At 40.6% G+C, this 24,892-nt stretch overlaps 2 protein-coding genes across 2 annotated transcripts in view; both read left to right on the top strand.

The window, feature by feature from the left end:
* The window catches only part of LOC111196385 (NACHT, LRR and PYD domains-containing protein 12), a 411,983-nt gene that overhangs the window by 119,656 nt on the left and 267,435 nt on the right, over nucleotides 1-24,892 (top strand). The window lies entirely within an intron of this gene.
* LOC125785580 (stonustoxin subunit beta-like) lies at nucleotides 15,503-23,793 on the top strand. Its single transcript, XM_049469394.1, has 3 exons — nucleotides 15,503-15,715; nucleotides 16,572-16,618; nucleotides 21,513-23,793. Exons 1-3 carry the CDS (start codon nucleotides 15,555-15,557, stop codon nucleotides 22,202-22,204), a joined length of 900 nt encoding a protein of 299 aa, XP_049325351.1. The 5' UTR covers nucleotides 15,503-15,554; the 3' UTR covers nucleotides 22,205-23,793.

Genomic DNA, 24,892 nt, shown 5'->3' with positions numbered 1-24,892 from the left:
CAGGTTATAATCTGTTACTCTGTGTATGTATGTGTCAAATAAAAATATAATCTTTTGTTACAGTATTCCCTCTTTTAATATCTGATAGTATAAATATAAAAAAAAAAAACTTATTGTTATCTAATCAATAATATCAGATAATCTATAAAGGAGGTCACTGGGAGGTCTTGCACTAATCAGATACAGAGACTAAAGTTTGGATGTATATGAGGCTTTGGGGTTGACTCATCTAGATTTAGCCTGGTTTGCTGGAATTTCTGATTTTTTTTTGTATAAAACACAGATCTGAATTTAATAACCAATAAATAAATGGAGGGAGAAAGTAAATGGTGGCAGGTTAAAAAAGCACCCAATAAACTTCACTCTTCGTCTCTTTTAACTCATAATCTGTCCCAGAACTTGAGCTGCCCTCACTGTAAACTGTTTTCTAATCGGTAACTCTAGCTTTCTGCATGATTACTATCTCTGTATAAAGAAACACCAGTCCATCTCACAGATTCTGTATTTCACAGTTTCATTTTGTGTTCTATTTGTATGTCAGTTAAAATATTATTTTAGATCAGGACACCATGAAGAATAGAGTGTGTTTGTATAATTACACCTTTATTTTGATAAATGCTATGGTATGAATAACGCTGTTATTTTCCATTTTCATTTAAGTGTATTTTTAAGTAAAATCTGTTTATTCTTATATTATAGACTAGCTTCATGTAATCTTGGAGTAAAGACGTGTGAAAGTCTGGAATCAGTTTTAAAGCTGGAAAACTCCTCACTGATAGAACTGGACCTCAGTAACAACAACCTGCAGGATTCAGGAGTGGAGCTGCTCTCTGCTGGACTGAAGAGTTCACACTGTAAACTGCAGACTCTCAGGTCTTCTTTATTCCTGCTTAAGTTGTTTTATCCACATTTCTATCTGATCTTAACAAAACCTCAAGTAACTCTGGCTTTGTCTAAACTGCAGATAAATGTGCCCCAAATCTTGTTTTAATATAGGTGTCATTTGTGAGGCAGTGTGAATATTAAAAAAATCACACTGAACACTAAAATATGGATTTAGGCCACTTTCCCTCTGCAGTATGAGCAGAAATAATGACATAGTAGTATAATACAGGACAAATCCTGCACCTAACAACTGGGGTTATACATAGAGCTCAGCCAGGATCTACTACTCACTCAACTAACAACAATAGCCAAAACCACCACAATCTGATATTGTTAAGAAATATGATATGTTAAGAAAATCACCAAAATGTGTTATTTAAACTTTGTGTTTATTGTAAAATCTTTTGTGTTTATATCACATTTTTCAGATTAGCTTTGTGTAATCTTCAATTGAAGATGTGTGAAACTTTGGCATCAGTTTTAAAGTTGGAAAACTCCTCCCTGAAAGAGCTGGATCTCAGTAACAATGATCTGCAGGATTCAGGAGTGGAGCTGCTCTCTGCTGGACTGGAGAGTTTAGACTGTAAACTGCAGATTCTCAGGTGAGTTGGTTCAGTTTGAAATTATAAGTGTTAAAATATGTTATTTAAAGCTTTAACGAGATACTTATATATCAAATCACACAATAGGAAGCTTCTACTCAAGGCCAGAGTACACCAGTCAATCAAATGTGAACTCTGTTTGCAGTCATCTTTAGGATGTCCATACTAATATATTTTTTAAGTAGGCACACACTAATCACAAATGTTTTGAAGAAAATCATTAATTTACTTGCAGATGCTCTTAAATAGCTTTGCTGAACATGTCCTCTACAGTGATATGCAGGATTAATCACTCTAGCTTCCAAAAAAAAAGTTTAACCCCGTTGAAGAATATAATCTGTAGCCCGTAAGAGCATATAGATGTAGGTGACAGTAAAATTGATCAGCTGTGGAACTGGAGCTTTCTGTTTAATAGTTAATGTATATTCTGTTACTGTTGGAGCCAGTTTTAGTTTCCTTAGATTAAATTCTTATTTTGGTTAACTTACTTTGGTTTGCTGGCCTCAGGCCATGGACTTTTATTTTGACACAGTTTTTGGTCACCTGACCAGGTAAAGATGGCTGCCTCTCACTTAGTAGACAGTCTCAGTTAGACAAAGAAAAGGGTTGTAGTGATATAGTTTTTTACCGCTTTAACCACTTTAAGCTTGAATATTTGGAAGCCTTTGAACTTGGAAAAATAATTACTTAAGTTTATTCTTTAAACTTCTTTATGTTGAGTCTTTACATTTGGTTTACTTTGCATTAGTTGGATAACAAACAATTTAGATTGCTTCACTGTGTAGCACCTGTTTGGCTGCCTATACCCTCTCCCTTCTCCCTGCTGCTGCCTGCCTGCCTGCCTGCATGCCATTGCCCTTTCCCTCTGCCTGCCTGCTACTTACCTGCTTGTGGCCTACTTACCTCCATCTTCAACATCTTCATTCATCTGGACCAAGGTATGAACAACAGCTGTACACAGTGTTTAAAGATAAGCGCGTGACAACCACTATACTACATTTACCTTTTTAAAGATTTGATTGACTCGAAACTGGAACTCACATTAGTAAAAAACTTTTCATGAAGTGCTTATACTTGAAGACTCAACTTGAAATGGGATTTGTTTGACAATGGAATGTGGATTTGTTTGGATTGTGTATGCTTTTGGATACTGGATATTGGAACACATTCTTTAGGTTATACAGAAATCCTTCGTTGTAGTCACTTTATTTGGAATAAGCTCCCTTGGTGAAATTGTTTGAAAATGTCTCATTCCAAGACACCTGAAGATGAAGTTGAAGCTGAAGTTGCTAATTCATTAACAGTGGATGCCAATACACAGATCATGGCTCAATCTGAGTCACTTCAAGTTGACTTAGAAGTTGCTGATTCTCCTACAGATATTGATAAGTTGCAAATGTCTGAAGAGCTGGTGAATCAGCGCATTTCAACCCGAAAGGGAAAACTGAGTTATTGTACACGGAAACAAAATGAGTTGAAGGCATTTATGGACAGTGGCAATGTTGCTGGTATGAACAAAGGCATTCAAGATCTTATGGATGCAATGAATGAATTTGACAAGGCTCATTTGTTGGTGCAAGACATGTTGACTGGTGAAGAAAGGCGAGATGACCATGTCAAATGGTATGAACCAAAAAATAATTCCTTCTTGTCTTTTCTTGAACATGCGCAAACATTCAAAGGCAGTCTGTCTCAGCCATTACCTGTTATTACCCCTATGGACAGTGTTTCCAATGCAACTAGAAGGTCAAGGAGTTCTCACAAATCAAATGCATCATCACTGTCATCAGCTCGCGCAAAGGCTGAGGCAGAAAAGGCAGCTCTTCTTGAACGTGCTGCCAGGCTTAAGAAGAAGCAGGCTCTTGAGCTACAAAGGATGCACCTGCAAAGTGAAATAGAGCAGAATGCACTGGACACTGACATTGCTGCAGCAGATGCAAAAATGAAAGTTCTGGAGAATTATGAGAAAAAAATGGAAACAAAAGCACGCTCTGTTTGTCGAACAGAACCCATGGATGCCATGAACTCTTATCTGGAGGCACATAGAAAAGGCGTAAAGGAAACTTATTCGGATCCAGAGATTTCAGTTGAATATGCTCATATACAAGCAGTCCCCAAGACTCCTCTTCAAGTGCTTACAGCACAGAGACAAACCCAACTCTCCTATCAACTACCTTCTTATCCACCCCAGCCTACAGCTGCCACCTCCAATCCACCTGCTGTAGCGTCAGCTTCAGTCCCTGCTGCTGTCACCTCAAATGCAGCGGGTGCACCCGTGTTCATTCCTACAGCTGCCACCTTTACTCCAGTGGCTGCACCAGCCGCTTCCATTCCTACAGCTGCCTCCTCCACTCCCAACATAGTAGCCACTACTTCTGCTCCCACTGTGGTAATAGCTGCAGCTGATCCTACCACACACTCTGTACAGCCACATATGACTAGTGGTTTAAGTGACCTTGCAAACCTCTTTTTCGAGCAACAGCGGCTATCCTTGCTTCCCACTAGGGACATACCTGTTTTTGATGGGGAACCTTTGAACTTTAGGCCTTTTATGCAGGCATTTGTGCATGGAATTGAAAATAAGGCCATAAGTAATCAAGATCGCTTATATTATTTGGAGCAATACACTTCTGGCCAATCAAAGGAGTTGGTGAGAAGCTGTTTGCATATGAGTGCTGAAGAAGGCTATGCAGAGGCTAAACGACTGCTAGAGCACCACTTTGGTGACAAAATAAAGCTCACTAATGCATACATAGAGAAAGCCTTAAGTTGGAGTAACATTAAAGCAGAAGATGGAAAGGCGTTGTCCAGTTATGCACTCTTCCTTCGAGCATGCTGCAACCTGACTCAAAGTCTGCAAGATATGGAAGAGCTTAGTTTGCCCTCCAACCTGAGGCTTCTTGTTTCAAAGCTTCCTCTGAAGTTGAGGGAAAGATGGCGGTCAAAGGCATTTGACATCCTGGAGCGGAGAGGAGCCAAGGCTACTTTCTCTGACCTGGTCTCCTTCATTGAAAGGCAAGCAAGGATCATGCAAGATCCCCTGTTTGGTGACATCCAACAGCCACTTCACACAAAGAGGCTCTTGCAGACCACAATCCCATCAACTTCCAAGCTGTCATTTAAAAGTAAAGGTAGTTTTGTAACTGCTGTGACGAATGCATCTGCCCCTTCCACTATTGATGATCCCAAGCAACAATCTGTTAACAGCAAACCTCCTGTTAACCATGTTACAAACACTTGTGCAATTTGTGAAGGAACACACACCTTGACTTCATGTAAAGAGTTGCTGTCTAAGACACATGAAGAACGTGTTGAAATATTAAAGAAGAAAGGTGTCTGTTTTGGCTGCTTGGTAAGGGGCCACATGAGCAAAGATTGTAAACGGCGCCTTACTTGTACTGTTTGTTCTAAAAGGCATCCCGACATTCTTCATATTTCAAGTAAATATAAAGATGGAGTCACAAATCACAACGGAACCTCCAGTGGATCTGGAAAGTCAGTAAATAGTGGATTGGTCTCACTGGGAAAGGAAAACATTGGTTCTAGTGACGATTATTGCACATTGGCTATTGTGCCTGTTCAAGTGAAGCTGAGTAAGTCTAATCATGTTGTTCAGACCTATGCATTCCTTGATCCAGGAAGTTCTGCTACATTTTGCACAGAAAGCCTCCGAAGACGACTGAATGCAAAGGGAAGACATCATAGGATTCTTTTGCGAACCATGGGTCAGGAGAAACCCACTGACAGCATCGTCATTAGTGGTTTAGAAGTAAGCAGCTTAGAAGGAGGAAACTTCTATGGACTGCCTGACGTTTACACGCAGAAAGAAATACCAGTCAGCAAAAATCACATACCAAGGCAGAAAGATTTGGAGATATGGCCACACTTGAAGGATGTATTTCTGCCCAGCATTGATGCTGACATTGATCTCCTGCTTGGTACAAATGTGCCCAAACTCATGGAGCCATGGAGGGTGATAAATAGCCATGGCAATGGGCCTTTTGCAACTAAAACCCTGCTAGGCTGGGTTGTCAGTGGTCTCCTCCATAACGAGCACACACGTCTCAATAAGCAAGGCAAACCATATGTTTACAGCCACCGGATTTCAGTGGAAACCTTACATGATCTTCTGATTCAGCAATACAACCATGACTTTCCTGAGAGTGCGTATGAGAAGGAGGAAATGTCTCAAGATGAACTGAGATTTCTGGACATAATGAACTCCTCCATTAAAGTAAAAGATGGACATTATCAGTTGCCATTGCCATTTAAAGGAGATCCCAAAATGCCTAACAACCGTTTGATGGCAGAGCAAAGGGCAGAATCTTTGAAGCGGAAGTTTGGGAGGAACACAGTCTTCAAGGAGGAATACACGTTGCTCATGAATGGCATGTTGAAATGTGGACATGCTGAACTTGTGCCCAAAGAGGAAGTGGCATTACAAAGCACAAGACGTTGGTACATACCACATCATGGAGTACGCCACCCCAAAAAGGGAAGCTTACGAGTGGTTTTTGACTGCTCCGCATCTTACCAGGGAACATCTCTCAACAATGAACTTCTGAAGGGCCCAAATCTTACAAACTCCTTGATTGGTGTCCTGCTGCGTTTCTGTCATGGGAACGTGGCCATACTGGCGGATGTGGAGAAGATGTATTATCAGGTGAAGATACCACCAAAGCATGCTGACTTTTTGCGCTTCTTGTGGTGGAAAGATGGCAACACAACTCAGCCTCTCATGGAATATAGGATGACTGTTCACATCTTTGGAGCTACATCATCAGCTAGTTGTGCCAGTTATGCCTTGAGAAGGACTGCTGAGGACCACAAAGACAGCTTCTCAGCTGACACAGTGAACACGGTCCTCAACAACTTTTTTGTTGATGATTTGCTAAAGTCTGTGGATACAGAGGCCAATGCCATACAACTGTACAAGGAATTAAAAGCTCTGTGTGCAGCAGGAGGTTTCAATCTAACAAAGTGGTCCAGTAACAGCCGAGCTGTCCTGGCCCACATTCCAGAATGTGAAATGGCTAAAGAAGTAAAGGACTTGGACCTAGACCTGGAAGACCTGCCAATAGAAAGGGCCCTAGGCGTGCACTGGAGTGCAGAAAATGACGTCTTTAAGTTCCATGTAGCTCCCAAAGAACAACCATGCACCAGGCGAGGCATTCTGTCTACGGTCAGTTCAATGTATGACCCGCTAGGTTTTCTTGCCCCAGTAACCTTTCCAGCAAAACATCTGCTGCAGGAACTTTGCAGGCTGAACCTTAGCTGGGACGAAGACATACCCAACACCCTGATGCAATCCTGGAAACTTTGGCTGCAAAGCCTTGAGACTCTCACAGACTTCAACATCACCCGTAGTTTCAAACCAAAGACGTTTGGAAAGGTTGAACATGCACAGTTGCACCACTTCTGCGATGCAAGTGAAGTCGGATATGGCATGGTGACCTACTTGAGGTTAGTCAACAGTCAGGAGCAGGTGCATGTGAAATTTGTGATGGGGAAATCAAGAGTGGCACCGTTGAAGTTGTTGACAATCCCACGTCTTGAGCTGACTGCTGCAGTACTAGCCGTTCGTATAGACCGGATGCTCATGGATGAGCTGAAACTAGACTTGGAACCATCCGTGTTTTGGACAGACAGTACGACTGTCTTGAAGTACATACGAAGTGACAGCAGACGATTTCACACATTTGTTGCCAATCGTGTAAACGCAATAAGGGGCATGTCACATGTGTCACAGTGGAAACATGTTTCTGGAAAACTGAATCCTGCAGACTATGCATCACGTGGATTGAACGCTGCAGAGTTCCTGAAAGGCAACAACTGGATTAACGGTCCCAAGTTCTTGAAAGACCTGCCCAAACACTGGCCCAACTCACCTGTCGACCTTGGGATTCCACCAGATGACTTAGAGTTGAGAAAAAAGGTATTTGAAGTCCATGCCACTGTTGCCAGTCATCATGATCCGATCAGCATGTTACTGAACAACTTCTCCAATTGGAATAAGCTTAGAAGAGCTGTTGCCTGGTTCTTAAAGCTGAAGCGTATACTTACCCAACGTGTTCTCAAAAGAAAAGGGGCCTTAAAGGGAGTTGAGGCTGGTCCCATGACACATTCTGTTCAAGATCTAGAAGAGGCAGAAGAATCTATTGTGAAGTTCTGCCAAAAGCAAGGATTTCCGCAGGAGATAGAATGCCTGCGCAATGGAAAGAACGTCAGCCGGAAAAGCTCCATCTTCAGACTAGACCCAGTCCTTGACCATGGCATTTTAAGGGTTGGTGGCCGCCTTAGCAGGATGGCTATGCCAGAAGAGCAGAAACATCCAGCTATCTTGCCTAAGAGGCATTACATTTCAGAGCTTCTGCTTCAACATATCCATAAGCAAGTTGGTCATTGTGGCAGAAATCATATTTTGGCAAACTTAAGGAAAAGGTATTGGATTCCTTGTGCAAATTCCTTTGCAAGGGAAATTGTAAACAATTGTGTCCCCTGCAGGCGGAACTATGCACGTGCAGGGGAGCAGAAAATGGCAGATCTGCCAATTGACCGTCTGACTCCTGACCTCCCTCCATTCTCACATGTTGGAGTGGATTACTTTGGACCAATAGAGGTGAGAAGAGGGCGTGGCATGGCGAAACGTTACGGTGTGATATTTACTTGCCTGACTACCAGAGCAGTCCATTTGGAAGTAGCACACTCAATGGATACAGACTCCTGCGTGAATGCGTTCAGACGCTTCATCTCCAGAAGAGGCCAAGTAAAGGAACTAAGGTCAGACAATGGAACTAATTTGATCTCTGCTGAAAAGGAGTTACGGGATGCACTGAAACGTTGGAATATGGATCAAATTGAGCGCAGCCTCATTCAGAAAGGTGTTAAATGGACGTTCAATCCTCCAGCCGGCGCCCACCATGGAGGCATCTGGGAGCGCATAATAAGAATGGTGAAAAGAATATTATCCTCCATCACAAACCAGCAGTCTTTGGATGATGAAGGTCTAGTCACAGTAATGTGCGAAGTTGAATCCATCCTAAACAGCCGGCCTTTGACAACCGTTTCCAATGACCCCAATGACTTGGAACCATTGACTCCTAATCACCTCTTACAGCTTAAAGTTCAGCCTGTTCTCCCACCAGGAACATTCAAACTGGAAGACCTGTATGCCAGAAGACGGTGGCGACAAATACAGTATATCGCAGATCTCTTCTGGACACGGTGGATACAGGAATATGTTCCACTCATGCAGGAACGATCTAAATGGTCCCGCATCAGGCCCAACTTCTGCGTGGGAGACATTGTGGTGATTGCTGATCCTACAGCACCACGAGGCTCATGGGTGATGGGAAGAGTCATTGAAGCCATAGCTGATTCCAAGGGCCTTGTTCGTTCTGTGAGATTGCAAACTAGAACCAACCAGCTCCTAAGGCCCATCAGCAAGATCTACCTGTTGGTCAAGGCCAACAACTGACATTGAACAAGACTCATGACATGCGCACGAGCTTCCATTTGCACTGCATTCATAGACTGATATTTGCACACATTTATAGTATAATTGGATTTAGAACACTTAGAATTAGAATTTAGAAATTGAATTCATTGTTTATTGGTAACTGGCCCCATTGTAAATTTGTTTTGTTATAGCACACCTGGTAGCTATAAGGGGCCGGATATGTTGGAGCCAGTTTTAGTTTCCTTAGATTAAATTCTTATTTTGGTTAACTTACTTTGGTTTGCTGGCCTCAGGCCATGGACTTTTATTTTGACACAGTTTTTGGTCACCTGACCAGGTAAAGATGGCTGCCTCTCACTTAGTAGACAGTCTCAGTTAGACAAAGAAAAGGGTTGTAGTGATATAGTTTTTTACCGCTTTAACCACTTTAAGCTTGAATATTTGGAAGCCTTTGAACTTGGAAAAATAATTACTTAAGTTTATTCTTTAAACTTCTTTATGTTGAGTCTTTACATTTGGTTTACTTTGCATTAGTTGGATAACAAACAATTTAGATTGCTTCACTGTGTAGCACCTGTTTGGCTGCCTATACCCTCTCCCTTCTCCCTGCTGCTGCCTGCCTGCCTGCCTGCATGCCATTGCCCTTTCCCTCTGCCTGCCTGCTACTTACCTGCTTGTGGCCTACTTACCTCCATCTTCAACATCTTCATTCATCTGGACCAAGGTATGAACAACAGCTGTACACAGTGTTTAAAGATAAGCGCGTGACAACCACTATACTACATTTACCTTTTTAAAGATTTGATTGACTCGAAACTGGAACTCACAGTTACTATTGTATTTTATCTTGTTTCTTTACCCTTCATCCACATCTCTATAACTACACAATCCAGTACAATCAGGAAAACAGGACGAGTCCACCTACTTCCTTGCAATAATTATTGTTCTGTCTCTTGGAAAGCTTCACTTTTTAAGTCCTAATAAAACCACAGTTAGCTAGTTTTCAACCTTATATTCAGTTCTTAATCCAGCCTACTGACACTGAGCTAAAAACCAAAAGTGTATTTACATGTTTTATGTACATATATATATATACATGTACATATATATATATATATATATATATATATATATATATATATATATATATATATATATATATATATATATATATACACATTTCTTTTTGTCATACTAACATTTTTCAGATCAAATAAAACCTTTCATGATCAAATAAACTTTAATATCAAACAAATATAACCTATAAATATGAACAAGCACGTTTTGAATGATAATTTCATTATTTAAGGGGAAAAACTCCAAACCAATCTAGCCCTTTGTAAAAAAAAAAAAAAGTATCCCCCCCCCATAAATTAATTGTGACTAATCACATTTTTGGAAAGCTGAGTTACATTTACCTAACCACAACCAGGCTGGATTATTGTACAATCAATTCAGAAATCCCTTAAATAGAACTGTCTAACAACATGAAGCAGATAAAAGATCTCAAAAAGCAGCACATCTTGCCCTGATCTGAAGAAATTCAAAAACAGATAAGAAAACAAAGTCATTAATCTGAAAAAGGAGGTCCCAAAAAACCTAGAACAACATTTAAAGAACTGCAGGTCTCACTCGCCTCAGTTAAGATCAGTGTTAATGATTCAATAATAAGAAAAAGACTGGGTGAAAATGGTCACAATGGGAGAGTTCCAAGATAAAAAACACTGCTGACCAAAAATAACACAACGACCCGTCTCACATTTACCAACAAACATCTTAATGATCTCCAGGACTTTGGGTAAATATTTTTTTGACTGAAGAGACAAAAGTGTTTTTTTTTTTTTTGGAAAGTCACGTAACTTCTGGTGTAAAACCAGCACATAATTTCAGATAAAGAACATCATACTGAACGTAAAACATGGTGGTGGTAGTATGATGGTCAGAGTCTGCGTTGCTGCTTTAGGACCTGCCCAACTTGCTGTAAGAGACAATCCTGAAAGAATATCTGGCCATCTGTTCGTGACCTCAAGCTCAGATGTTTTCAGGTTCGACAGCAGGACATGGCTTTGGAGGTTTTGGAGTGGCTAAGTGGCTAAGCTGATATTAAACAGGACATTTATGCTCAAAAACCCTCCTTGACTTTATTTGTTGCCGCCAAGGGCATCCACTAAGGTATTAGATTTAGAGCAGCAAACACTTTTCACACAGGGTTATACATGCTTTTTTACATATAAAAAAGGTAAAATAAGTAATTGAATGCGACTTCTTCAAATTAGAAATCATGGAGGGGTCTGAAACTTTTATCTTAGGTGCACGTCCACTATGAGAGATATAATCTAAAAAAAAAAGTATAATTTTTTAATTAACATCTGTCAATCACCAAAAATTCTCGGCCTCAAAGACCTGTTAGTCCGCCTCCACAAATTAAAAGCACCTGTTTGAGGTCGTTAGCTGCATAAAGACACCTGTCCACCCCACACAATCAGTAAGACTCAAATACAAAACAGGCACCAAATTTCCTTTGACTTTTCTGTACTCTGTAGTACTGAGACATTTCAGTCAGTGCTTTTTCAGTATTGAATTTTAACACCTATCCCTAATCGAAATTGACTCAGAGCTCAGTTTTAACAGCCATATCAAATCAATTATCAATTCAGCTTTATACTTCCTGAAAAACAGTAAGATTTAAATACTTTATGAAGGCAAATCTAGAAAAACTCATTCACGCCTTTATTTCTAGTAGATAAGATTACTGTAACAGCTTCCTCACTGGCCTCCCCAAACATCTGTCAGACAACTGCAGCTTATTCAGTACGCTGCTGCCAGAATACTAACCAGGACAAAGAGGCAGGGACGTGTAACTCCAGTGCTCATATCATACAATCAGCTGGAGAATAAAGTTTAAAATACTGCTCCTTTTCTATGAAGCACTAAAAAGGTTTTTACCAACGTAAATCTCTGATATGCTGGAGAAATACTGCCCTGTTAGACTCCTCAGATCAGTAGAGGCAGATCTGTTAACACTACCTAGAATTAGAACCAATGACGAGACATTATGCTGCAGTTGGAATAAACTCCCAGAAGCTGTGAGATGTTCTGCGTAGACTATAACCTCTAAAAAAACTGAAAACGTATCTATTTACCTGCGCCCAAACGTTTTATCTTTGTGCATTCTGGTAAACTCTTAGTACATGATTGTTCTTTTTTTTTTCTCCTATGTCCTCCCCAGTTTGGGAGACCAGATACCCCATCCACACTAGTAATGCCCCCAACACTAGGATTCAAACCAGCACAAATGTCCTTTTGTTTTATTTATTTATTTATTCAAATTCCTTATTAATTATTTTATTAGTTTTTGTTCTCAGTTTTCTTATAAATTCTTATAAACTTTTTTTTATAATTGTTCTGCATTGTGTGTGAAATGTTTCTGTAAAACATAGAACTGATGGCATGTATGAAAGATACAATACAAATGAACTTGTCTTGACTAGTCACCAGTTAATTGCTAGCAGCTTAATTTATAAAGTAAAATAAGGGCTTTTCACTCTTTAAACTGACCAGTGCCGTTGATTTTTAAGATCTGTCCTCAGAAAAAATTTAGCTTTAAATGTACTGAAATTTCACGCAAAAAGCAAAACAATTTAAGAAAAAGGGGTGAGATGAACATAAACTAAATTACTTTAAAGATTCTGTTTTCCACATCAATAACACTGCTGTACTCTGAAAGTAAGCGGATAGTGTATTTTATAGAGCTGACTGTTCCGTTTGAAGACGAGGTAGATGGAGCTTATGAAAGGAAAAGGCTGAAGTATACAGACTTGGTGGCTGAGGTAAGAGAGCATGGGTGGCAAGCGTTAGAGTTGCACGGTACCGAAGGTTCGATTCTTTTTCGATACTACGTCATCAAAAACGATTCGGTTCTTTAGCGTTCGATGCTTTCGATACTGTATATAGCCCAGTCACTAGCTTCAAATGAGTCAAATTAGTAGGCGCGATTTGATTCAGTTCATAAGAAAACTGATTCACACTGCAGCAGTCGGTGTGGCAGGATTCAGATAAACTTCTGAACAAATGAATCGATTCATGCGCAAGCCAGCAGAGCAGCAGCGAGTGTAGAATGGCGACGGCTAAAATAACAGATGTCTCTCATCCGCAACTTGTGGACAAAACGGGCGCGAGGAGTGAAGTGTGGGAAAATAGTCTGAGATGTAGGCATCTGTTTTTTATTTATATTTTTATTTTTAAATAAAATAACGAAAATAACGAAAACTGAAAGTGAAACTAAACTACTTTATTTATAAGCGCTGTTTTCACTCCCGCAGTTGTACAGCGGGGGTGTTGTGCTGATTCTGTCCACGAAGCGGGAGTCGGATTCAGTAGCGGATTCGGCACAAGCGCTGCGGCGCCTCGCGGTCCGCGGTGTTAGTTGTAAGCGCTCGCACTAGCCGCAAAATACGACAGAAAACACTGAGGGAGCTGCAGGATTATGTGTGGGACTAGAATATGAGCACGAGGAGATAAAAGAGATCCTTTACCTGTGAGTAGCTCACACCAGAACACGCAAATCTCTCTCTCTCTCTCTCTCTCACTGTGTCTCTTACTCTGTGTCTCTTTCTCTGTGTCTCTCTCTGTGTCTCTCTCTGTGTCTCTCTCTCTCACTCTCGCTGTGTCTCTTTCTCTGTGTCTCTCTCTCTCGCACGTGAACTCCTCCGCGTTTGACCTGCAGCACTGTGTTTAGCTGTTCTTAAAAATCATTTTAATTAAATAATAGTTCTATGCTTCTATGTTACAGTGTTATTTAACATAATTCTGATCATATTTCGCTCATTCATTTAGCAGACAAGCACCCTGATCTCTACAAAGAGCTGAGAAGTCGACAGGTTAGTGGAGTTAGTCAAGACACACTCTGTCTGTAGCTTTACTAAGATTTACTAGCGACTGCTAGTAAATCACGTTAACACGGAGAGGAGTGTGCAGGAGTTTTGTTTTGGACCCGTGGTTTTCTCTATTTCTCCATTATCCCATTGGCTGTGAAACATGAACTCAAGATGTTCACGTTTTCGCGTTTCCATCGCAAATCTGTGGTCAGACACGTAGCCTGCTTGATCGTTACACTGAACATGGGCTTATTAAAAACGGTAAACGGTTGATTAATAAAACGGAGCAGTGAGTGTTAAAATGAACATAACATTGTAATGTTCTTCTGTCTCTTTATTTTCCTTATTCAGAACTTAACTTCTGCCCGCCCGTCAGGTTCACATAGTCAGGCTACCATTACCTCTGGTTTTAGTTTTTACGAAGTGTTTAGATAATTATGTTATAGTTAAGGTTATAATAACGAAACTCGTTTTTTGTTCAAATGTTTCATTTTAGAATAAAAACGTTTGCACCAATTGTTCAGTGTTCAATCCAGTTCAGTCAAAAATAAACATTTTATGTTCAGATATTTTTATTGTTTTTTTTTTCTTCCAAGTATCGTTTTGGTATCGAGAATCGTGATACTACAGTTGGTATCGGTATCGAAGTCAAAATTTTGGTATCGTGACAACCCTAGCAAGCGTATATTAGACCGGTGGAGGTAGGTACTAGAGGCTTTGTTGCGAAGTCTGCCACAAGACTGCTGTCTGAATTCGGAATTGGAGGTCGTGTGCTAAGGACTGTAGTGAAGGAGTTGTCAGATGTAGCTGAAAGATCTAGTCAGTGGTTGTGGTTCAGAAGGGCTGAGGCTACGTGGGGAAGGGAATGAGTTTGTGCTTCTACAGCAGGCTTGGAGGGTGGTGGGTCTGGGACGCCAGACTTCACTGTTGAGCCTTCTGGAGGTGTCGTGGGCCTAATTCAGCGAAACACTGACGAAGGAAGGTGCCTGCCTGATGACCCCTGAGAAGAGCTTGCACTGAAGTTTGTGTTAGAGTTTGGATGAAGGGGATTGGTGCGGTCTTGCTGTTCTTGTAGTAATTTGTCTCATGAGTTTTTGCAGACGTCTGAGTACTTGGCAGTTGAGGCACAGACCATGAACATAGTTCGCCATGCTTCTGGATTCTTGTCGAGCCAGTATCAGATGGTAGTGGTTGCTGTGTTCTGCTCACGCAACTTATGTCATTTATTGTGTGTGATTGTGCTTAGGTAGGGTGCTGTGGTTAGTGTGTTGTTGCCATAGATTAAGGAAGTGATCTTAGATTAAGGAGGGATTCTGTTTGTTCATTGGTTATTTTTCGGTAGGTCTGTTACTTGGCAGTTGAGGCGATGGACCATGAACATAGTGTTAGGCTGTGCTTCTGGATCCTTGTCGAGCCAGTATCAGATTGTGGTGGTTTTGGCTATTGTTGTTAGTTGAGTGAGTAGTAGATCTTGGCTGAGACCTATGCATAACCCCAGCTGTTAGGTGCAGGATTTGACAATTTCCTGTATTATATTACTAATTACAATATTTACAAAGTTTAAGAGGATTCATGACTCATGTTCCAGTGTTCCTAGAGACTAGAGTAGTTTGTTGTGTTTTCTGTTTAATACAGAAGTGTATAATCTCTCTCTCAGTCTGCCTCTGTCACTCTTTCTCTCTCCGTTAATAACTTACTGTAATTTTCTCTCTCTTTAGATTATCTGGGTGTATGATCACAGAAAAAGGCTGTTCTTCTCTGGCTTCAGCTCTTAATTCAAACCCCTCCCACCTGAAAGAGCTGGATCTGACCTACAACCACCCAGGAGAGTCAGGAGAGAAGCTGCTTTCTGCCAGACTGGAGGATCCACACTACTCACTGGAGACACTCAGGTTTGAAGAAGTACTCAGGGGGAAGATTCAGGTGTGCTGCAGATGTTAGATAGAGTGATGAGGGTCAGTTAGAGATAAAAAAGAGAGTCCAGTGTTACCCTGTGTTAGAATGAGCTACATTTTCTCAGTTAAATTAATATATTTTAATAATAAAGTGCACAGTGCATATACATATGTGGTGTATTCAGCCTTTTGTTGTGAATTTTGTATTATAAACTAAAATTATATTATAAGATGAAAGCAACTCATATTATCCAGCTTCAGATCAACACTAGGAATAATAATCAGGATCAGGGTTTGCCCATAGACAGAACGTAAAGATTAAAGTTCTGGACTACAGAGTTCGTAGCGTGATGAACCCTCAATGTACGTTATTCATAAATCACAGTGTTTCAGGTGTTAATAAAATGGATTGAGCTCATCAGAGTTTAGAGTAAAGTAAAGTCCACATGTTTGTTGGTTAAAAGTTGAAGACTCCATGTTTCCTTTGTAGCTGGATCTTTATGGTTCAGCCTTTACTTCTTCACCTGTTCTAAACAGAGACCCTATACTTCTCCCTCACGCCCCCTAGAGGCTGGGAATAAAAGAACAAGCTAAAGTGTGACAGCATATTGAATCTGTTATTAGATATTAAAATTTAAATCTGATGCTCTGGTTTCCTCTAATTGTGTTAATGGTGTTATAAAGGAGTGGGTGTTTCTTCTTAAGGATTAACGTTAATTATTGTGTATCAGGAAAATCCAGAACTTCATATTCCTTCACCATGTTCACTAATATAAACCCAGAGAGAGAAACTCTGCATTTCACTCTCACACCCTGCTAATCTGTGTGTGTGTGTGTGTGTGTGTGTGTTTAGAATGGAACATGGAGGCGAAATAAGAATCAAACCTGGATTAAAGAAATGTAAGTTTTCTCTCACACACACACAACACTCACACACACAACACTCACACACACTACACTCACACACACACACAACACTCACACACACACACTACACACACACACTACACTCACACACACACAACACACACACACACACACACACACTATACGTACATTACATTGCATTTCACTTTTAAATGATGGAATCAGCAAAAGCTCATCCTCTTCTTTATCTTCTACAATATTTGATGAACTCATCTTAGGTTTATTGAACTGAACTGAGTTTTATCTCTGTCTGAACTCAGTTTCTCGATGTGATTTTTTATTTCTAAAACTGTACGATTAGAGAGAGAATGAGTGAGAATGAGCTTCAGCTGCATCTGTCGCTGTTCAAACACAACAAACCATTCAAACGTGCAGTGTGAGTTATCCACAACGCTCTCCATTAAAATTATCACCCAGTGTACGCTAGAGTTAAGATCAGACCCAAAGAATCCAGCCCGACCCATAAACTGTCATTATGAACCCGAGCCTGATTTAAACCCCACATTTCTTCATGAGTAAAAAGTTAAAACTGAGCGTTTTAAAAACTTTTTCAGGCTTTTTAAATGAGTGAAATCTGTTCAGAATTATGTAAATTAACATTACAGCACTGAAGAAGCAAAGACCTATTATTAAATAACAATGTTTATTAATAACATACACACACTACACACACTACACACACTACACACTCACATACACACACTACACACTCACATACACACACTACACACACTACACACTCACATACACACACTACACACACTACACACACCACACACTACACACTCACATACACACACTACACACTCACATACACACACTACACACTCTACACACTACACACACACTACACACACTACACACTCACATACACACACTACACACACTACACACACTACACACTCACATACACACACTACACACTCACATACACACACTACACACACTACACACACTACACACTCACATACACACACTACACACACTACACACTCACATACACACACTACACACACTACACACTCACATACACACACTACACACTCACATACACACACTACACACACTACACACTCACATACACACACTACACACTCACATACACACTCTACACACACTACACACTCACACTACACACACTACACACTCACATACACACACTACACACTCACATACACACACTTCACACACTACACACTACACACTCACATACACACACTACACACTCACATACACACACTACACACTCACACACTACACACACTACACACACTCACATACACACACTACACACACTACACACTCACATAGACACACTACACACTCACATACACACACTACACACTCACATACACACACTACACACTCACATACACACACTACACACTCACATACACACACTACACACTCACACACTACACACACTACACACACTACACACTCACATACACACACTACACACTCACATACACACACTACACACTCACATACACACACTACACACTCACATACACTCACATACACACACTACACACTCACATACACACACTAAACACACTACACACACTACACACTCACATACACACACTACACACACTACACACACTACACACTCACATACACACACTACACACTCACATACACACACTACACACTCACCTACACACACTACACACTCATACACTCACATACACACACTACACACTCACATACACACACTAAACACACTACACACACTACACACTCACATACACACACTACACACACTACACACACTACACACTCACATACACACACTACACACTCACATACACACACTACACACTCACATACACACACTACACACACTACACACTCACATACACACACTACACACTCACATACACACACTCACATACACACTCACATACACACACAACACACACTACACACTCACATACACACACAACACACACTACACACTCACATACACACACTACACACACTACACACTCACATACACACACTACACACACTCACATACACACACTACACACTACACACTCACATACACACACTACACACACTACACACTCACATACACACACTACACACTACACACTCTACATACACACAGTACACACTCACATACACACACTACACACTCACATACACACACTACACACTCACATACACACACTACACACTCACATACACATACTACACACTACACACTCACATACACACACTACACACTCACATACACACAGTACACACACTACACACTCACATACACACACTCACATACACACTCACATACACACACTACACACACTACACACTCACACTACACACACTACACACTCACACTACACACACTACACACTCACATACACACACTACACACTCACATACACACACTACACACACTACACACAGTACACACAGTACACACTCACATACACACACTACACACACTACACACTCACATACACACACTACACACTCACTTACACACACTACACACTCACATACACACACTACACACAGTACACACTCACATACACACACTACACACTCACACTACACACACTACACACTCACATACACACACTACACACTCACTTACACACACTACACACTCACATACACACACTACACACAGTACACACTCACATACACACACTACACACTCACACTACACACACTACACACTCACATACACACACTACACACTCACATACACACACTACACACACTACACATACACACTACTCACACTACACACAGTACACACTACACATACACACACTACACATACACACACTACACACTCACATACACACACAACACACACTACACACTCACATACACACACAACACACACTACACACTCACATACACACACTACACACACTCACATACACACTCACATACACACACTACACACACTACACACTCACATACACACACTACACACTACACACTCTACATACACACAGTACACACTCACATACACACACTACACACTCACATACACACACTACACACTCACATACACACTACACACTCACATACACACTCACATACATACACTACACACTACACACACTACACACTCACACTACACACACTACACACTCACACTACACACACTCACATACACACACTACACACTCACATACACACACTACACACACTACACACAGTACACACAGTACACACTCACATACACACACTACACACACTACACACTCACATACACACACTACACACTCACTTACACACACTACACACTCACATACACACACTACACACAGTACACACTCACATACACACACTACACACTCACACTACACACACTACACACTCACATACACACACTACACACTCACATACACACACTACACACACTACACAAACACACTACTCACACTACACACAGTACACACTACACATACACACACTACACACTACACATACACACACAGTACACACTCACATACACACACTACACACACTACACACAGTACACACTCACATACACACACTACACACACTACACACTCACATACACACACTACACACACTACACACTCACATACACACACTACACACTCACATACACACACAACACACTCACATACACACACTAAACACACTCACATACACACACTACACACTACACACTCACACTACACACTCACATACACACACTACACACTCACATACACACACTACACACTCACATACACACACTACACACACTACACACTCACATACACACACTACACACTCACATACACACACTACACACACTACACACTCACATACACACACTACACACACTACACACTCACATACACACACTACACACACTACACACACAACACACTCACATACACACAGTAAACACACTCACATACACACACTACACACTCACACTACACACTCACATACACACACTACACACTCACATACACACACTACACACTCACATACACACACTACACACACTACACACTCACATACACACACTACACACACTACACACTACAGACTACACACACTACACATACACACTACACACACTACACACTCACACTACACACACTACACATACACACTACACACACTACACACTACACATACACACTACACATACACACTACACACACTACACACTCACATACACACACTCACACTCACATACACACACTACACACTCACATACACACACTACACACACTACACACTCACATACACACACTACACACACTACACACTACAGACTACACACACTACACATACACACTACACACACTACACACTCACACTACACACACTACACATACACACTACACACACTACACACTACACATACACACTACACACACTACACACTCACATACACACACTACACACTCACATACACACACTACACACACTACACACTCACACTACACACACTACACACTCACATACACACACTACACACACTCACACTACTCACACTACACACACTACACACTCACACTACACACACTACACACACTACACACACTACACACACTACACATACACACTAAACACACTCACACTACACACACTACACACTCACACACACACTACACACTCACACACACACTACACACTCACATACACACACTACACACTACACACACATTACACACTACACACACATTACACACACTACACACACACTACACACACATTACACACACACTACACACATTACACACACACTACAGACATCAAACACACATTACACACTACACACTCACATACACACTACACACTCACATTACACACACTGTGTGTGTGTGTGTGTAAAGTGTGTGTGTAATGTGTGTGTTCTTGTTTTCAGACGGCTGTGATTTCACACTGGATCCAAACACAGTGCACCCTCTTCTCTCTCTGAGTGAGGAGAACAGGAGGGTGGAGAACAGGAGGGTGGAGTGTGGAGAGAAGCTGCAGTCGTATCCTGATCATCCAGAGAGGTTTACTGGGTGGTGTCTGCAGGTTCTGAGTAGAGAGGGAGTTACTGGACGCTGTTACTGGGAGGCTGAGTGGAACGGAGAGAGAGGAGCTGCTGTAGCTCTGAGTTATAAAACCATCAGCAGGAAAGCAGGATCAGACTGTGGGTTTGGAGGGAGTATAAACTCCTGGTGTCTGAACTGCTCTGATAACAGATACACTGTTTATCACAATAATAACAGCACTGAACTCCCCCCTCCTCCCTCCGGCTGTAGGAGAGTAGGAGTGTATGTGGACTGTCCCGCCGGCACTCTGTCCTTCTACAGAGTCTCCACTGATACACACTCACACACTCTCACACACTTACACACACACTCACACACACCCTCACACACTCTCACACACTTACACACACCCTCACACACACCCTCACACACTCTCACACACTTACACACACCCTCAAACACACCCTCACACACTCTCACACACTTACACACATTCTACACCACCTTCACTCAGCCCCTCTATGCAGGGATTAGGGTTGATTTTGGCTCCTCAGTGACTCTGTGTAGAATAGAATAACCCTGTGTGTGTGTGTTTATCTGTGTGTGTGTGTGTGTGTGCGCAGTGAATGTGTCTGTGTATAGTGTGTGTGTATATAGTGAGTGTGTGTGTGTGTGTGTGTGTATAGTGAGTGTGTGTGTGTGTGTTTTTGTATAGTGAGTGTGTGTGTGTGTGGATAGTGAGTGTGTGTGTGTGTATAGTGAGTGTGTGTGTGTGTGTGTGTATAGTGAGTGTGTGTGTGTGTGTGTGTATAGTGAGTGTGTGTGTGTGTGTGTGTATAGTGAGTGTGTGTGTGTGTGTGTGTGTGTGTGTGTGTAGTGAGTGTGTGTGTGTGTGTAGTGAGTGTGTGTGTGTGTGTATAGTGTGTGTGTGTGTGTGTGTGTGTGTGTAGTGAGTGTGTGTGTGTGTGTATAGTGAGTGTGTGTGTGTGTGTGTGTCTGTGTGTGTGTGTGTGTGTGTGTGATGGCACCATTGCTGTGGGTTAAATTTTAAACGTCACTTTTTGTTTTTTGTTTTTTTCTCTTTTGCTCTTCTTAATTTTTTAACCCCTTTGTTTCATCTATTCTTTATCTGTATATGATAAACTGTATTTTACATTCTTTCAATAATAAATATATATAATCACAAAAAAGTCCTTATTCCTTTATCATTCAGCACACTGTTAGTGATTATTGTACTATATATATCACGATTCTCTAAATCCTCGATTCCATTTTATTTCTGATTTTAGGATCACGATTCGATTTAATTCTCCATTTTCTTTGTTCTTTTTTTTTACAGCAGAGAGGTCTATGCCAGTTTTAGATTAGTCTATGGTCAGTCATTGGTTTGATTCATCAAATTTACAATATCTTATTTCAAAAGGTGGGCTTGATATAAGTGATGCAAAGTGATACAAGTGATCTGTAATACACCACATTAGGGACTAATGGTCAAATTTAAATAATTTAATTAAGATATATATGTAATACCATCTAGTTGCTTTTTTTGGAAGCAGCAGTGTGCACTATTAAAACAGCAATGTGCAACATAACAAAATAAATAATACAAAAATACAGGAACAGTCATGTACAAAATAATAGAACAATTAGAGCCTTAACAAACTGAACTCTATCCTACTATAACAGTTAAACATGAAAAATAAGACTTTAAGACTTTTTCTTTAATAAAGATATATTATTAACTTTATCTGAGAGAAAGATGCTCCTTAAGGTACCAAAACTATTAACATATTTGAGGCTAGACAAAACAACTGTTATTTTTATATGTTTTAAGTTTTTCTTTAAGAAGATGAGAATGTTCACATTCTCTGGAGAAAGGGCTGCTCTTTCAGCAGTCACAATGTCCGCGGCGTCGGCTACAGTGTGCTGCGCCATTAGCGTAGCTTAGAGGGAGGGATCGTCCATCCTCTTTTTCACTTCGAGGCTCGAGACCATGACATCATTTCCATCGTGACACCCCTAGTATATATATATATATATATATATTGTAATATGTACTATATATATATATCGTTTATGGTATGTTGATTTTCTCTGGCTGCTGTTTACTGGTGTTGAATCTGCTCGTTTAGAGAACCCACTGTACCCCTACGTATTTAATAAAGTATTTGAGTTGCAGTATTTGAGTCCTGAGTCTTTTTTTTTACTTGATTTATACATTTTCAGGTCTGAATTTACAAATACATGCAACAATACAATACAGTGGATTTTACACAATTACATACAGAAGAAGAAATAATAAAAAGTAAATAAAATGACTGAATACAGGGATAAACACAGAACTTTCCAAACATACATGTTCTAATTTCATAGAGCTTTATAACACCTATTACAAGATTATCAACACTTAGATAAAAGTAAGCTGTTCTGTTTCTACTGAAATGTAAACAGTGATGGACCTTTTCACAGTGCATGATTCCACTCTTCTTCTGAAAGTTCTAATCCAGGTTCTTCCTTCCACACAGCTCTTAGATGCTCTGAGGTCCTGATGTTTATGAACATCATTGATGAGTAGATTAGTGATGCGAGACCCTGTGAGTGAAAGGGAACTCAGCATTATCAACACTAAAAATCACAGTTAGTAAACTTTCTGATCACTTTAAAATTTCTCTGTGCCTATTTTTTTAAACATCAGGGCTCTCTGAATTCTACTCATGAAGTGTGAAACAGCTTTAGGCTTATTAATGGTGTAAAATAGTGATTCCTTTCCACAGGTAACTTTATGCTCCTAGCATTGTGGCCTGTTGGGAGCTTTGGCTAAAAGCGCTGTATTATTTCATTTCACACCAGAGTTCCCCTTTAGAATTAAGAAGAGTCTGAGATCCAGCCAGCAAATTGTGGGGTGATGATCTCAGAGATCTAAGAGAGTAAATCAGAGGAGATCGACCAATCACTGCTTTAGAATCAGTGTTCATTTCGTTGAGGAATAATTTTCGTCATAGTCTTCGTCAACGAAGCTTTTTTTCAAGACAAAAACGAGACGATAACTAAATAAAAACAGTATTAAAAAAATAAAAACGAGACGAAACCGCTGCACGGTTAAATACAAAACCCGGGAATTAACCTGCCGTTACTTACGGAGCTCGATATTAACTCCACAGTGTTCAGCAGCAGGGAGAGAGAGAGGGGAGAGGCGATATATTTCTCCTTTGACGTCGCGAAAAAACAAGATAACGTGTAAACCGTGTGGAGCGACTCCATCTCC

The sequence above is a fragment of the Astyanax mexicanus genome, chromosome 1 (genome assembly GCF_023375975.1).
Source record: "Astyanax mexicanus isolate ESR-SI-001 chromosome 1, AstMex3_surface, whole genome shotgun sequence".
NCBI lineage: Eukaryota > Metazoa > Chordata > Actinopteri > Characiformes > Acestrorhamphidae > Astyanax > Astyanax mexicanus.
This window is presented reverse-complemented; position numbering and strand designations above follow the sequence as displayed.